The 18,013-nt window shown below is 46.7% G+C and overlaps 1 protein-coding gene across 1 annotated transcript; it reads right to left on the reverse strand.

Annotated features, from left to right (window-relative positions):
• Positions 1-925: 925 nt before the first annotated feature.
• On the reverse strand, positions 926-16,951 carry LOC129693959 (NACHT, LRR and PYD domains-containing protein 3-like). The gene is made up of 9 exons (XM_055630681.1): positions 16,857-16,951; positions 14,407-14,578; positions 11,379-11,538; positions 11,214-11,279; positions 6,868-8,605; positions 6,276-6,362; positions 5,950-6,120; positions 3,677-3,844; positions 926-1,420 (listed from the first exon to the last, which is right to left on the reverse strand). Exons 1-9 carry the CDS (start codon positions 16,931-16,933, stop codon positions 1,336-1,338), a joined length of 2,724 nt encoding a protein of 907 aa, XP_055486656.1. The 5' UTR covers positions 16,934-16,951; the 3' UTR covers positions 926-1,335.
• Positions 16,952-18,013: the final 1,062 nt, after the last annotated feature.

Raw genomic sequence — 18,013 nt, forward strand, 5'->3', positions numbered from 1 at the left:
TTTGTATCCACCAGAAAATAATCAATACATGTATACGTTTTGTGAACGGCTGAATAAAAAGAATATTCTCTTCCGGATGGATTAGCAAACCTCCATACATTGGTTATGCTTGTATTTTTTATGTAAGTGTTTAGAAGTTTGCTGGATTTTGATTTTGTATTATATCTCCTTTGCTGTGAGGATCTATCCAGATATTGGTCCAGTACACAATTGAAGTCTCCTACAATTGTCAGATTTTGCTGGGTGATGTCTGAGATTATGTTAATTATTTTATTAAAAAATTGTGGGTTGTCAAAATTGGGGGCGTAGATATTCACCATAGTAAGTGGAGTTGAATATAACTCCCCAGATACTATACTGTATCTACACTCCTTATCGGCTATGGTGGCTTTGTATTTGAATGGTATGCCTTTACAAATTATGATTGCAGTACCTCTAACTTCGGAAACGAAAGTAGAATGATATAATTGCCCAATCCAGTTAGCCTTCAGCCTGTTATGAGCTCCATGCTTAAGATGCGTCTCCTGTAAAAATATTATATCAGTATTAATAGATTTATGATGGGCTAAGAACTTGCCCCTTTTACTTGGCTCATTAACCCCCCTAACGTTCCAACTACAAAAGATGATTCCTCCAGCTTTCCAAGGATTGTCTTGCATTAAAGCTTACATGGTTTCCCTTGTTTCACATAGACTTTTGGTTGCTGAGCCCAATTCCAGACCCCTCCAGGTCTCTCCCAAGAAAAAGTGCCTTAAAAAGGATAGATAAAGAGTGTAACAGACAAGCAAAAAAAAAAGTCTAGTCACAGCATATAGACATGCTGTAGATGTGACCCACCCCCTCGTGGGATAATTCTTGTAAACTTCTGTAGATGTTAGTTGCCCAGTGTTTATTGAGTTCTGCAAATATTAGAAATCTAGACATCCACTAAATTTCAATGTTATTTACTGTCATTAAATATTTACATTTGATTTACAGACAATACAGCAGTAACAGACATTGCTGTGTGAATGAACAGTTTGAACAATGTTGCTGCTGTTGTTGTCACCATCAATCCACAGCAGGAGCTGATGAAGTCACATCTGGGATCCTGCACGTCCAGCTGCAATTCCCTCGTCCCCCACTGTGGGCAGCACCGGATATCCGGTGTCAGCAGCAGCATCACCGCGTACCCGGGTCACGTGACAGCGGGCAGCGCCACCTCTGACATCACCGCCCGGCCGGCCCGGGAAGCATTGGTGTTTAAAGGGGAGGGCGGCCATTTAAAGGGCAGAGCGGGGAATCAGCCAACAATATTCCGGTCCCCAGGTCAGTGAAGTTCACACCCCGAGATGTTCACACGGTCACACTCAGTCCGCGTCTGATTCCCTGCAGACTCTTCAGCTGGTTCCGTCCGTCTGCACTGAACTTATTCTCCAGCCTGAAACATGTGGAGGAATAAAGAGGAAATAAACAGATGAAACAACAGAAATGAAGGACATTTAAAGGGGAATTTTTAAGAGTACAGAATCTTTATGTTCCTGTTCGGTTGAAAGGAAACAGTAAAAATTGGAAAGAGCCCTGGTTTTCAAGGGAAATTGGGCATCTTGTTCGGAAAAAGAGGGAGATCTACAATAATTATAGGCAGCATGAAGTAAATGAGGTGCTTGTGGAGTATAAGGAATGTAAAAAGAATCTTAAGAAAGAAATTAGAAAAGCTAAAAGAAAATACGAGGTTGCTTTGGCAAGTAAGGTGAAAGTAAATCCAAAGGGTTTCTACAGCTATATTAATAGCAAAAGGATAACGAGGCATAAAATTGGTCCATTCGAGAGACAGAGTGGACAGCTATCTGCAGAGCCAAAAGAGATGGGGGAGATATTGAACAATTTATTTTCTTCAGTATTCACCAAGGAGAAGGATATTGGATTATGTGAGGTAAGGGAAACTAGTAGAGTAGCTATGGATACTATGTGTTTCAAAGTAAAAGAAGTACTGACACTTTTGAAAAATATAAAAGTGGATAAGTCTCCAGGTCCTGACAGGATATTCCCTAGGACATTGAGGGAAGTTAGTGTAGAAATAGCCGGGGCTATGACAGAAATATTTCAAATGTCATTAGAAACGGGAATAGTCCCCGAGGATTGGCGTACTACGCATGTTGTTCCATTGTTTAAAAAGGGTTCTAAGAGTAAACCTAGCAATTATAGATCTGTTAGTTTGACTTCAGTGGTGGGCAAATTAATGGAAAGGATACTATATATAAGATAATATATATAAGCATCTGGATAAACAGGGTCTCATTAGGAACAGTCAACATGGATTTGTGCCTGGAAGGTCATGTTTGACTAATCTTCTTGAATTTTTTGAAGAGGTTACTAGGGAAATTGATAAGGGTAAAGCAGTGGATGTTGTCTATATGGACTTTAGTAAGGCCTTTGACAAGGTTCCTCATAGAAGGTTGGTTAAGAAGGTTAAACTGTTGGGTATAAATGCAGGAATAGCAAGATGGATTCAACAGTGGCTGAATGGGAGAAGCCAGAGGGTAATGGTGGATGGCTGTTTGTCGGGTTGGAGGCAGGTGACTAGTGGGGTGCCTCAGGGATCTGTGTTGGGTCCTTTGTTGTTTGTCATGTACATCAATGATCTGGATGAAGGGGTGGTAAATTGGATTAGTAAGTATGCAGTTGTGGATAATGAAGAGGATTTCCAAAGTCTACAGAGTGATTTAGGCCATTTGAAAAAATGGGCTGAAAGATGGCAGATGGAGTTTAATGCTGATAAATGTGAGGTGCTATACCTTGGCAGGACAAATCAAAATAGGAAGTAAATGGTAGGGAATTGAAGAATACAGTTGAACAGAGGGATCTGGGAATAACCGTGCATTGTTCCTTGAAGGTGGAATCTCATATAGATAGGGTGGTAAAGAAAGCTTTTGGTATGCTAGCCTTTATAAATCAGAGCATTGAGTATAGAAGCTGGGTTGCAATGTTAAAATTGCACAAGGCATTGGTGAGACCAAATCTGGAGTATGTTGTACAATTTTGGTCACCCAATTATAGGAAGGATGTCAACAAAATAGAGAGAGTACAGAGGAGATTTACTAGAATGTTGCCTGGGTTTCAACAACTAAGTTACAGAGATAGGTTGAATAAGTTAGGTCTTTATTCTCTGGAGCGCAGAAGGTTAAGGGGGGACTTGATAGAGGTCTTTAAATTGATGAGAGGGATAGACAGAGTTGATGTGGACAAGCTTTTCCCTTTGAGAATAGGGAAGATTCAAACAAGAGGACATGACTTTAGAATGAAGGGATAGAAGTTTATGGGTAACATGAGGGGGAACTTATTTACTCAGAGAGTGGTAGCGGTGTGGAATGAGCTTCCAGTGGAAGTGGTGGTGGCAGGTTCGTTGGGATCATTTAAAAATCAATTGGATAGGCATTGAGAAGGGAATGGAGGGTTATGGTATGAGTGCAGGCAGGTGGGACTAAGGAAAAAAAAGTTGTTCGGCACGGACTTGTAGGGCCGAGATGGCCTTTTTCCGTGCTGTAATTGTTATATGGTTATATGGTTATAACAGTGCCAATAACAGGGACTGGGTTTAATATTTCAACAACACTTACAGAACAAAATCACAGCAGAAAGAAGCCAGCGGATCCCCTGATATTTTATCACATTAAACATTAACACAAACACTCACCCGATCTGCTTCAGTCTCAGGAGGTTCAGTATGAGGCGGCGCAGAGCGGGGACAGATCGGTCTGTGAGATAGTTGTGTGACAGCCACAGCTCCGTCACCGTGTGGTTTGTACTGAGAGCGGAGACGAGATCCTCGGCACCAGAATCTGTGAGACTGACACCGTTCAGCCTGGAGATGAGAGAGAGTGAGGGTGAGGGGCAAAGAGAGACAGGAGACAGTGCAAATCCCCAGTGTTTTCAGTGACACAATTACTGATCATATTAATGTTCTGTGTCATATATATAAAGAAAATAAGTGCAGGAGGAGGCCATTCGGCCCATCGAGCCAGCATCGACATTCATTGTGATCATGGCTGATCATCCCCAATCAATAACCCATGTCTGCTTTCTCCCCATATCCCTGATTCCACTAGCCCCTGGATCTCTATCTAACACAAGAAGCATGTGTCAGGGTGTCAGGGACATCACTGACTACAAGAGCAGCCCCGCCTGCCCCCACGGTGATATCCCACTGGCCAACGAACTAAACACCTTCTTTGCTCGCTTGGAAACTGGCAACACCACCAGGAGTGGAATAACCCCGGCCATGGCGGAGGGACAGGCCTTAACACTGAGCACTCAGGAGGTACAGTGCGTTCTGTGTAGGATCAATCCACACAAGGCTGCAGGCCCGGATGGAGTCCAGGGGAAGGGCACTAAAGGACTGTGCTGTACAGCTGGCGGAGGTATTCACGAGAATCTTCACACTGTCTCTATCTCTGGCAACGGTCCCCAAGTGCCTGAAAACAGCCACTATAGTGCCGGTGCCGAAAAAGTCTAAAGTCACCAACCTTAACGACTACCGCCCGGTTGCTCTAACTCCAATCCCAATGAAGTGCTTCGAAAGGCTGGTCCTCTCCCATATCAAATCCAGCATCCCTGCCTCACTGGACTCTCATCAATTGTCATACAGGGCAAATAGATCAACAGAGGATGCCATCTCTCTGGCTCTTCACACTGTCCTGACTCACCTGGACAGACAGGGCATGTACATGAGGATGCTCTTCATAGACTATAGCTCTGCATTCAATACGGTCATCCCCACCAAGCTCACCACCAAACTCCACCAGCTAGGCCTCAGCTCACCGATATGCGATTGGATCCTGAACTTTCTGACGGAGCGACCGCAGGCAGTGAGACTGGGCCCGCACCTGTCCTCCACTATCACCCTGAGCACCGGCACACCACAGGGCTGTGTACTAAGCCCCATGCTCTACTCCCTCTTCACTCACGACTGTGTTCCTGCATTCGACACCAACACCACGTGAAGTTTGCAGACGACACAACAGTGATTGGGCTGATCACCAACGGTGATGAAACAAAATACAGAGCGGAGGTGCAGAACCTGGCGGACTGGTGCGCACGTAACAACTTGTCACTAAACACCTCCAAGACCAAGGAGCTGATTATGGACGTCAGGAGGCCCCATAATGGAGAATACGCCCCAATCTCCATTTACGGGGAAAGTGTGGAGAGAGTGTCCAGCTTTAAGTTTCTGGGCACTCAGATTTCAGAGGACCTCACATGGTCCACCAACACCGCTGCGCTGGTCAAGAAGGCACAGCAACGACTGTTCTTCCTGAGGACATTAAAAAAGACTGGTCTGCCCCAACGGCTGCTGACAACGTTCTACCGCTGCACCACAGAGAGCATATTAACGTATGGCATCTCTGTGTGGTATCTCAGCTGCACGGAGGCGGAGAGGAGAGCTCTTCAGCGCGTCATCCACAGAGCGCAGAGGATCATTGGGACACAGCTACCAACCTTGGAGGGCATCTACCACACACGGTGCCTCAGGAAGGCCGCCAGCATCCATCAAGACTCCTCACACCCTTGTAACGGACTGTTCAAACTACTTCCCTCCGGCAGACGTTACAAGGCCTTCTACGCCCGAACCTTCAGACTCAGAAACAGCTTTATTCCCAGAGCTATAGCGGCTCTGAACCAAGCCCTGCTGAGTGCCCCCCACCCCCCCTGGACTATCTCCCTCGGATGGTCACGTCACACAGCTTATTTATTTATTTTACTTTTCTTTTTCATGGGTTGGAGCTGCAAACTAAATCTCGCTGCACTGACGTGCAATGACAATAAAATATATTATTATTATTATTATTATTATTATTATTATTATTATTATTATTATTATTATTATTATTATTATTATTATTATTATTATTATTAACTCAGTAGACACCCAGTGAATGTAAACACAATCTCTCTCAGTCTGGGACTTACCACAGACTCTGTATTTTACAGTCCGGGTTCCTCAGAGCCGCAGATACCAGTTTCACTCCAGAATCTCCCAGTTTATTACCACTCAGGTCCAGTCCCGTCAGTGAGTGGTTTGTACTGAGAGCGGAGACGAGATCCTTGGTTCCAGAATCTGTGAGACCGACATAAGCCAGCCTGGAGATGAGACAGAGTGAGGTTGAGGGACACAGAGAGACAGGAGACGGTGCAAATCCCCAGTGTTTATCAGTGACACAATTACTGATCATATTAATATTCAGTGTCAGACACCCAGTGAGTGTAAACACAATCTCTCACAGTCTGGGACTTACCTCAGAGTCTGTATTTTACAGTCCGGGTTCTGCAGAGCCGCAGATACCAGTTTCACTCCAGAATCTCCCAGGTCATTGAAACCCAGTCTAAACACAAACAGACAGAGTAAGAAACAAACTGATACAAACCCTGGGGCAGAGATAACTTCTCAGAAATTAATATTTCTGGAAGCACCTCAGCAAATGATTGAATACATCTCTGTGGTTGCGGTGTTTGGAGTCTTTCACCATTTATTCTTACTCCCCGACGACTGTGAAATGTTCCCTGTGACGAGAACGGCTACAACATGCCTGACCCAGGAGAGGGGGGGACGGAGTCTACCACTGGTGACCCGGGGAGGGGGGAAGGGGTCGACCACTGGTGACCCGGGGGAGGTTAAACCGAGTCGACCACTGGTGACCAGTGGGAGGGGGGACGGAGTTGACCACTGGTGACCCGAGGGAGGGAGGGAGGAATGGAGGAGGGTAAAATAGGAGGGGTGCCCCCCATACACAGTGACGGTCGCTCGGCCCAGTAGAAGGGGTGCTGGACTTAATACCAAAATAGTGAAACAATTTTACAGTTCAGTGTTAGCGTCAAACGGACAGTTACCTCAAGTACTGACACTTGTGCAGAGCAGGTCCCAGCCGCTGGAGACCTTCACACTGAATGCGGCAGTCCTCCAGATTGAGGTGTTTGATTGTATCACAGATCCCGATGACATGAGACATGACCGCAAAGTCAATCGGCGTCAGTCCCAGTTCATAGAATGAAAGTGTTTCCACAGATCCCAGTGTCTGCTGAGCCAGTGCAGGATTCTGAGACTCGAACAGGTAGTGAAACGTGTTCAGGAGGCTCCGTTTATCAGCGTCACTCTCTGTGTTTCCAGCCCGGCGTTTAACCTCCTCCTTCACCCAGTCAATCACTTGGCCAGTTGTTTCATTAGGAAATGGATCCAGAAACTCCTCCAGGACCCGAGCTGACTGTGGGGAGGAGAGACCAGCGACAAAACGGAGAAATATTTCAAATCGCCCGTCTGTCATGCTGTGGGCTTCAGACAGGAGTTTCACGATATTCCCGGGATCTACAGTCAGGAATTGTGCGAGTGCGGCTACAAACTCTTGGATGGTGAGGTGCGGGAAGGTGTACACCACGCTCCGGGCTGAATCCTCTCTCTCCAAAAGTTCCATCAGGAACCCGGATAGGAACTGGGAAGGCTGCAGATTGTATTTGATCAAATCTCCATCTGTGAACACAATGTTCTTCTCGGCCACTCCAGTGAAGGCCATCTGACCAACACTCAGTAACACCTCACGGAGGTTCTCAATCTCACGGCCGTGGTTTTTCAGGATGTTGTAAATAAAGTTGCAATATAGTTGTGTGATGGTCGTGGGAACTCGCTGCGGGTCCTGGTGTGTTTGTGTGAAGAAGGGGCCCAGTGTCAGGCCGAGGATCCAGCAGTAGGAGGGGTTGTAGCTCATGGTGTACAGGATCTCGTTCTCCTTCACATGTTTGAAAACAGCTGCTGCCAGCATCTGATCTTCAAAATACCTGGTGAAATATTCCTTCCGTTCCTCACCAACAAATCCCAGGATTTCAGCCCGGACACTGATCTCTGCCTTTTCCAGTAAATGTAACGCAGTGGGTCGGGTGGTCACTAGCACTGAACACCCTGGGAGCAGCTTGTGCTGGATTAAACTGTACACAATGTCAGACACTTCACACCACCACTCGGGATCTGGGCACTGGTGCTTAGGTTCTGTGTCTCTCCGACTGTCAGCAAAATCGATTCTGCACTTGAATTCATCCAGACCATCGAATATAAACAGCAATCCCTCTGGGTTCTTCCAGACCTCTCCCAGGATATTCCCAAAGTAAGGATACTGATCCAGAATCAGTTCCCTCAGGGTTACTCTGCAGTTAATAGTGTTCAAATCCCGGAATTTGAAACTGAAGACAAACTGGAAGTTTTGGTATATTTTCCCTGTGGCCCAGTCATGAACAATCTTTTGCACCATTGTTGTTTTTCCGATCCCCGGGTCTCCGGCCACTGTTGCTGAACTCCCAGATCCGGATTTATTCCGGGTAAAGCTGCTGTAGAACAATTGATCTGTCCTGATTTTTTCCAGTTTTTCCCGGAGACATTTCTCTCTCCACTCTTCATGGTCCCGACCTCTTGCCAGGAGCTCATGTTCCACCAGTGTCCGATCTCGAACAGTGGAGATGATTGTGAGCTCAGCGTATCGATCAAGCAGCTGGAAAACCTTAACCTTCTCCTTCATCAGGATGGTGTTGACGCTCAGTGTTTCAGTCTGTGCTCGCAGAGTCTCCTTGTGTTTCTGTTGAACATCTTGCACGGGAACAGGCAGATAATGAACACAATGTTAGATAACTCAACTCAAAACTCAACATTCATGATGACAAGAATAAGTTCAATGCCCTTCAATTAAATTGACGGATTTCAATGGAGTGAGGTAAAACCTGGTTACAGACGTGCGAGATGATAGCGAGCCACGGCTGAGAAAATCACCAGCCAAGTAGATTGTGATATTAACTGCACTGTGAAAGGACAGCTTAAGTTTCAGTTCCATTTGGAATATTTTGGAGGACCAAGAAACGAAGAACCAAGACAGTTCACTGGTCCCTCCGTGTCCTATAGTTGATTCTCCCATGACAAACACAGTGTTTCTTTTGGGTTTGAAGACAGACTTTGAAGAACCCAGTGTTGATCTGCTGGGCACAGACAGGGTAAAGGGCATTGGGTCTTCTGTAAGTGGGGCACCTCGATGGAAATACCCAGCGGCACAGACAGCACATGTGGAGAAGGGGGAATCAGTGTGAGAAGGAAGGGAGAGGGGGAGAGAGAGAGAGAGGGGAGAGGGAGGGAGAGAGGTGAGAGAGAGAGAGAGAAGGTGAGAGAGTGGGAGGGAAAGAGAGAGGAGGGGGGAGAGGGAGGGGGGGAGGGGGAGAGAGGGGGAGAGAAGGAGGGGGGGAGGGGGAGTGGGAGGGAGGGAGAGGGAGAGAGGGAGAGGGAGAGAGAGAGGGAGGGAGAGGGAGAGAGAGGGAGAGAGAGGGAGGGAGAGGGAGAGAGAGAGGGAGAGAGGAGAGGGAGAGAGAGAGGGAGAGAGAGAGAGGGAGAGGGAGAGGGAGAGAGAGAGGGGAGGGAGGGAGAGGGAGGAGAGGGGGAGAGGGAGGGGGAGAGAGAGGGGAGAAGGGAGGGAGAGAGTGAGAGAAATATAGAGAGAGAAGGAGAGGGAGAGAGGAGAGAGAGAGGGAGAGAGTGAGGGAGAAAGGGAGAGGGAGAGGGAGGGAGGGAGAGGGAGAGGGAGAGGGAGAGGGGAGGGGGAGGGGGAGAGGGAGGGGGAGGGGGGGGGAGGGGGAGAGAGAGAGAGGGAGAGAGAGGGAGGGGAGAGGGAGAGAGGGGAGAGAGAGAGGGGGGGGGAGGGAGAGAGGGAGAGAGGGAGAGGGGAGAGGGAGAGGGAGAGGGAGAGAGGGAGAGAGGGAGAGAGAGGGAGAGAGAGGGGGAGGGGGGAGGGGGAGGGGGAGAGGGAGAGGAGGAGGGGGAGGGGGGGGGGGAGAGAGGGGAGAGAGGGAGAGGGAGAGGGGGAGAGAGGGGAGAGGGAGAGAGAGAGGGAGAGGGAGAGAGGGAGAGGGAGAGGGAGAGGGGAGAGGGAGAGAGAGAGAGAGAGGGAGAGAGGGAGGGGGAGGGAGGGGGAGGGGAGGGGTGGGGGGAAGGAGGGAGAGATCATCAGTTGAGTGAGGAGGATTGTCTGGTAGATAGTGAAGACCAGAGAAACGCTGTTCTTGCCGTGTCCAGGCGCAGGGGAGTGAGAAACAAATCAGATTCATTCAGGTTTATGTTCACTGTGGTGGAGGGAACCTCGTGATTCAAGACCATAGACATTGTGGACTTTCAGGAATGTTCTTAGAATCTACATATTTTCAGTATGTCAAGACCTTGTCAAGGAGTGTGTGGGGTTAAACAGTGTGTCAGGGCCCATCCAGGAGTATGTGGGGCATTACTGCACGCACAGTCTCCCCAGGAGAGTACTGGATTTCACAGATCTGATACATTGCAAAGTCTTGTACAATTAACGCCTGGAGAAGCTGAAATGATGCAGTGTAAAGGTTCCAGTGTACGTCAGAGATCAATTGATCTGTGAACTACTATCTGCCTCTTTGGTTACCCTCGGACTATCCTTGATCGGACCTTCCTCGTTTTACCTGGCACTAAACATTATTCTCTTATCATGTATCTTTACAGTGTACAAGAAGAAACTGCAGATGCTGGAGAATCGAAGGTCCAAATCAGACCTTTCTGTCCTGGGCCTCCTCCATGGCCAGAGTGAGCACCACCGGAAATTGGAGGAGCAGCACCTCATATTCCGCTTTGGCAGTTTGCACCCTAGCGGCATAAACATTGGCTTCTCCAATTTCTGGTAACCCTCGCTGTCTCCTCCCCTCTCAGCTCTCCCTCAGCCCTTTGGCTCCTCCTCTTCCTTTCTTCTTCCCGCCCCCCACCCTGCATCAGTCTGAAGAAGGGTTTCAACCCAAAACGTTACCTATTTCATTCACTACATAGATGCTGTCACACCCGCTGAGTTTCTCCAGCAATTTTGTTTACCTTCTTTACAGTATAAATGGCTCGATTATAATCACATATTGCCTTTCTGCTGACGTGGCAGAATGCAACTAAAGCTTTTTGCTCCACTTCGGTTCTAGTGACGATAAACTAAACTAAGCTAAATTAAACCTGAATTTAAATTAATTAATTAATTAATTAGCTACATTAAAACTGATGAAGGAGCAATCCATAGTGAATTCCCGTGTCAGTGCCAATAATTCAACTTCGCCTTTGATCTTCTGATTTCTTATTCTGCAAAGCTCTGCACATACAGTTTCAGTATTACATCAATTCTAACAAGTCATTGGTGTGAAATATGCATTTCAACACTCACCTTCCGTATGAGAGGGTAATTCAGATAAACCTCTGATGATGTTCATGTATTCTTGTGGATCAGGACCTGTTCAAATCAACGAGCATTCATTAAACCAGACTTGAATAACATTGTTAACTCCAGTGTTTCAATGTGATATTCAGTTCAGTTGTTGATTTACCGTACCGAGCTCCTGGATTTCTTTCAGTATTTTGTCCAGCTTTGGTAATTCATTCTGCATTTTCACAAAGGATTCCCACATCACCCGCCGGGGCCGGTTACCCTTCTCCATCACCAGACTGAGGAAGAGTGTGGAACTCTCTCTCCGGTTTCCCTTTACCACAAGCTGTGAAGAACAACAATGAATATATTGAGAAGGGACTGAGACAATGCTAATATATTGAGAAGTGACTGAGACAATGCTGTTCAGTGATGGGATATTCCTGTAGTTGTGAGCGTGGTGGCAGGCATTGGATTGCTTGTTCATACACCCATGACACTGTGCTGACAAACTGTGTACTCCCAGAGCCTGACAGTGTGAAACTCGCATAAAGAAAGCACATCAGCGCCTCTACTTCCTGAGAAGATTACGGAGAGTCAGTTTGTCAAGGAGGACTCTCTCTCTAACTTCTACAGGTGCACAGTAGAGAGCATGCTGACCGGTTGCATCGTGGCTTGGTTCGGAAACTTGAGCGCCCTGGAGCGGAAAAGACTACAAAAAGTAGTAAACACTGCCCAGTCCATCATCGGCTCTGACCTCCCTACCATCGAGGGCATCTATGACAGTTGCTGCCTGAAAAAAGCTGGCAGTATCATCAAAGACCCACACCATCCTGGCCACACACTCATCTCCCCACTACCTTCAGGCAGAGGTACAGGAGCCCGAAGACTGCAACAACCAGTTTCAGGAATAGCTACTTCCAAACAGCCATCAGGGTATTAAACCTGGCTCAGATAAACTCTGAACATTAATAGCCCATAATCTGTTTATTTGCACTATCCGTTTATTTAATCATGTGTGTATATATTTAATAATGGTATATGGACACACAGATCTGTTCTGTATTCGTGCCTACTATGTTCTGTTGTGCTGAAGCAAAGCAAGAATTGCATTGTTCTATCAGGGACACATGACAATAAACTCTCTTGAACTCTCTTGGACCGAGTGTCCGAGAACACAGTAGAGTACAGCACGGGAACAGGCCATTCAGGCCAATGATGGCTGTGTTGAAATTGATGTGAAATGAATCCAATTCCTTTTGGCCTCACATGGACAGTACTGGACGTGGCGTCGAAGGACGAGAATCCGAAGCAAAGAAGTGAAAGCCAAATAGCGGGAAACAAAGCCGAAACAGCAATGAACTGAGAGGGCGGGCGACTAAAAAGCCAACTAACCGAAAAGCTGCGTTGCCTAAAAGCAAACTCACTGAATGGCCGCTGTGTCGAAATGCCATCTAGCCGAAAGGCTGCGTCGCCTATAAGCCAACTAACCGAAACCCACTCTGTCGAAAAGTCAAATAACGGACATGACATCGTCAGGGGGCGGGACTTGTCAACAATTGTTCCAGACCCCCGAGTCCATTACATCACTGACTGGTGGAGACAGGAGGGTAGGGGTCACTTTCCCACACAAGCCATTATTTGACGTTTCGGCAGAGCAGCCTTTCGGTTAGTTGGCTTTTCATCATCCCGCCCTCTTGGTTCGTTGGCGTTTCGGCTTTGTTTCCTTTCGGCTATTTGGCTTTGACTTCTTTGCTTCGGCTTCTCGTCCTTCGACACCACGTCCACACACGCACAGTGGACTGCATCCCACTGGGAATGGATGCGTCCAGTCCAACCTGCTCTGTGTTTTGAAGCAATTATGTTCTTTCATCTATATTCTTACCCTCTGTAAGCAATGGCATTCACTCATTTACCAGATAACTTCCCTTTCACAGAGGGCAGTATCCCATCACAGTATTCCTCTTTAAGAGAGAGTTCGATGAGCTCTCAGTGCAGTCAAGGCATATGGAGAGAAGGCAGGCACGGGTTATTGATAGGGGATGATCAGCCATGATCACAATGAATGGCGGTGCTGGCTCGAAGGGCCGAATGGCCTCCTCCTGCACCTATTTTCCACGTTTCTATGTTTCAATAACTGACGTGCTGAATATTTTTTTAATAGCGTAAATTTTAGCAAATGTACTTTTGTTTATTTTATTTGTCAATTGAATGATAAACGAACAGTTTAATATCTTAGATTAATCCAGCAGGTCAGACAGACAGACAGCATCTATAAATACTGAGTTATTTTATGCAGCACATTGTGTGTGTTTTTGTAAACCAGTATCTGCAGTTCCTTGTGCTTGTGCATAATGCCCTTTGTGGTTTAATGAACTGAGCTAAATGTGACCAATGAAACTGATGACACTTTAGAAGTATTATGGTTTTTGATTCTGGGTTTACAAGATTACTGCTCCCTGACCGTTGTGTTCAGATGCCATGTGTAGGAAGAACAGCTGGATCAGAATGGACCATTCTCAGAAATCCCCAGGTCACATGTTTTATTCCTGATACCAGATCTACAGGACGCAAACTGATCAGAGATCGATCAGTGCTTCCATTGCACTATGCGTCAATAACTGACGTTTAGCGGACTGTGTCAAAGTTTTTAGCAAACAGCAGATAGCAACAGAGTTGTTTTGGTAAAGCATGGCAATGTTTTTTTTTGTAAACCACCATCTGCAGTTCCTTGTGCTTATGCTCAATGTGCTCAGTGGTTTTATGAACTGAACTAAATGTGACCAATGAAACTGATGCCACTTGAGAAATATTATCGTTTTTGATTCTGGTTTACAAGTTTACTGTCCCCGACTGTTGTGCTAAGATGCATGTGTAGGAAGAACAGCTGGATCAGAATGGACAATTCTCAGAAATCCCCAGGTCACAGGTTAACCATATAACCATATAACAATTACAGCACGGAAACAGGCCATCTCGGCCCTACAAGTCCTGTGCCGAACACTTATTTTCCCCTAGTACCATCTACCTGCAGTCAGGTTGTATTCCTGATACCAGATCTACAGGACACAAACCGATCAAAGATCAGTGCCTCCATTGCGCTGTTCAACCCAGGGAGTGTGAGATGAGTGGGACTGGTATTGGTCACTCTTCCCCCCTCGATGATGTTAGTTCTGTGACAGGAAACATAAGTCACCGTGATCCTTCCACTTACCCCGTGTTCCTGTTCACTGAAATTTCCCTGCCGTCTCATCATGAAGCCGAGTTTTTCAACCCCTTCTTCAATCGCCTGCTTCAGTCTCTCCCGATAGAATTTTGTCAGCTGGAACAAATGGAAGTCGTTCCACTGTGTCAGGAACTCAGAGAATGTAGGCGTTAGATCTGTGTATTCAAAGAGAGAAGCTAAACACCATCTGAATCAGTCACCTTGGCTCCAGCTACAACAGCAACCCTCATCCTGACTGTTCCTGCCCCCTATTAGAATGATCAAAACAGAATCTCGGAATAAGACAATGTGCTAGAGGAACTCAGTGGTTCATCCATCATCTCTGGAGAATATGGATAGATGACATATGTGGCGAAGGCAGGGATATGGGGAGAAGGCAGGCACGGGTTATTGATTGGGGACGGTCAGTCATGATCACAATGAATGGCGGTGCTGGCTCGAAGGGTCGATTGGCCTCCTCCTGCACCTATTTTCTATGTTTGTATGTTTCTGTGACATTTCAAGTCTTGCCCTTTCTTCAGGCAAAATGTGGTGGGGGTGAGTGGGGAGAAATGTGGACAAGAGGAGGGACAGGTCAAAGCCTGGTAGGTAAACTGGATACAGGTGAGGGAGGTTTCTGATAGGCTGATAATTGGACAAAAACCAGAGATGAAAAGACAGGTGTGAAGCAAAAGGAGTGAAGAGTTGCAAATTGTGAAGCAAGATGAATTAATGTGTGTGGAAAGGGAGGGGGAAGGGAGAAATCAGCGCGAGGAGTAAAAATAGTTAGTAACCGGAAAATCCAGCAGGTCTTGGTGGATAAAGCAAGTGTTCGGCAAAACATCACCAGGTCTATGCTTTGTCTCGCCAATTGCCAACCATTGTAACTCTCTTCCCATTTCCATAGCAACCTCTCTGTCCATGGACTGATGCTCACCGGAGGAACAGCAACTCAAATTCAGCTTGGGAGCCTACAATCCAATGGTATGATCATTGAATTCTCCAATTTTAAGTAACAATCCAAACCGCACACCCACTTTATCCCCCCGCCCCCCGCACTCTCTCCACTGTCTAGCACCAATTTCTCCCCTCCCCATTTCCTGCCTTCTATATGCCTTTCCTTATTTTTACAATCTCAAACAGTCAATTCTTCTGCCTAACACCTTGATTTTTCACTTTAGCCTTTGTTCAACCTACCTATCAAAAATAACCGCCTCAATAATATCCATCTCGCTTGCCAGGCTTTATGTTGCCACTCCTCTCTGCCAACTTACGGCTGCCCCCTACATCAGCCTGAAGGATCGTGGAGGCTGAAGCAGCGTGTGGGCAGGGGAGGGTTGGATAGCGTCTGTCCCAGGGAGCATGTGATGGTGTGACCCAGGGAGCATGGGTCCAGGTAGATGGGACAGTATGTGACCTGGGGAGTATGTGACAGTGTGACCCAGGGAGCATGGGCCCCAAGGGATGGGATAGTGCGTGACCCAGGGGGATGGGACAGTGTGGACGCGGGAAGGGTGGGCACTGGGGGACTGTGATCATCTCCATAGCCGGTGTTCAGACAGAGAACAAATCACAGCAAAAACACAGTAGACAAATGCACTGATGAAGAGGTGCAGATGCACTTATCACCTGAGGCAACACTGTAGTTGAATCCAGCTAATCTCCCTCGGATTATCTTCCACATGTGTGAACCACCAGTTTACTCATGGATAATGGAAACGCCTTGCAAATGCTCTCCTTCAACCAAGTGTGTCCCACCCATCACCATCGCTCCACTCTCTGTGGCCTCATGCTCCCTGGCTTCAATGATACTTTGTCAAGTGTACACGTTCAGTGATCCTCCTGTACACCAGGATCAGGAGAGGAAGAGATACTCTCTATTATATATAAAATAGATACATGCACAGTATTTTACCCAGAGGAGGAGAATCAAGAAACAAATGACATAGGTTTCAGGTGGGGTCGGGGATTTTATGGTTAACTCAGTACATGGATAGTATAGGTTTAGAGGGACATGGGCCTTACGCAGGCTTGTGGGACTACAGTAGATCGGCCATGTTGTGTGACGTGTACAAGGTGGGCTGAAGAGCCGTGTTCCATGCCGTGTGCCTCTATGACTCTGAGGCACAACTTGGGCCGTAATAACTCCAACAGTGCAGACTACACAGAGTCCAAACACAAGAGTCGCCACGATACATGTGTCATCTTATACTCTTCACTTTCTCAGAAAGCCTCTCCCCAGTCACTGCATTGATGCATATCTGAATCTTCAATGAGAATGATTAATCGCCTCTACTATCACTCCCTCTGTCCTTTCAACTACTGCCTGCAGATGTTAACATCCTCTCTTTCTCAGTCCCTTCCTTATTCCCCTATCCTTCTGGCCTGTGGACCATGCATTAGACGCAAACCAGATATCAAGACATTTATATCGTGAAGAATTCTGCAACACATCTGTATCTGTCCTTACTGTTGAGGTCACTGGAGCCGCAGTCCTGTTTCCAACTTCAGCCGTGGTGTGGATAGGTGTTACCATATTCTGCCGTTCTGCTGTAAACCAAATAATAATAGTGGGATTAGACAATGATAAAGACAAGAAGGAAATTAGTATACAAACTTATAGCACACAGTATTAGGGGTTCAGTTTTGATGTGGATAGAGAACTGGCTGGCAGACAGGAAGAAAAGAGTAGGAGTAAAGGGGTCCTTTTCAGAATGCCCCCCAGCAATTTACAATATATATATTAATGATTTGGACGAGGGAATTGAATGCAACATCTCCAAGTTTGCAGATGACACGAAGCTGGGGGGCAGTGTTAGCTGTGAGGAGGGTGCTAGGAGGCTGCAAGGTGACTTGGATAGGCAGGGTGAATGGGTAGATGCATGGCAGATGCAGTGTAATGTGGATAAATGTGAGGTTATCCACTTTGGTGGCAAAAACAGTATATTCAGGACTATTATCTGAATGGTGGCCGATTAGGAAAAGGGGAGATGCAATGAGACCTGGGTGTCATGGTACACTAGTCATTGAAAGTAGGAATGCAGGTGCAGCAGGCAGTGAAGAAAGCAAATGGTATGTAAGCATTGATAGCAAAAGGATTTGGGTATAGGAGAAGGGAGGTTCTACTGCAGTTGGACGGGGTCTTGGTGAGACCACACCTGGACTATTGCGTACAGTTTTGGTCTCCTAATCTGAGGAAAGACATTCTTGCCATAGAGTACAGAGAAGGTTCACCAGACCGATTCCTGGGATGTCAAGACTTTCATATGAAGAAAGACTGGATAGACTCGGCTTGTACTCGCTAGAATTTAGAAGATTGAGGGGGGATCGTATAGAAACTTACAACATTTTTAAGCGGTTGGACAGGCTAGATGCAGGAAGATCGTTCCCGATGTTGGGGAAGTCCAGAACAAGGGGTCACAGTTTAAGGATAAGAGGGAAATCTTTTAGAACCGAGATGAGAAAAACAGGTGAATCTCTGGAATTCTCTGCAGAGAAGGCAGGTACAGGATACTGAGTTGGATGATCAGCCATGATCATATTGAATGGTGGTGCAGGCTCGAAGGGCCGAATGGCCTACACCTATTTTCTATGTTTCTATGTTAACCTTGTCAGC

Source organism: Leucoraja erinacea, unplaced genomic scaffold (genome assembly GCF_028641065.1).
Source record: "Leucoraja erinacea ecotype New England unplaced genomic scaffold, Leri_hhj_1 Leri_501S, whole genome shotgun sequence".
NCBI lineage: Eukaryota > Metazoa > Chordata > Chondrichthyes > Rajiformes > Rajidae > Leucoraja > Leucoraja erinaceus.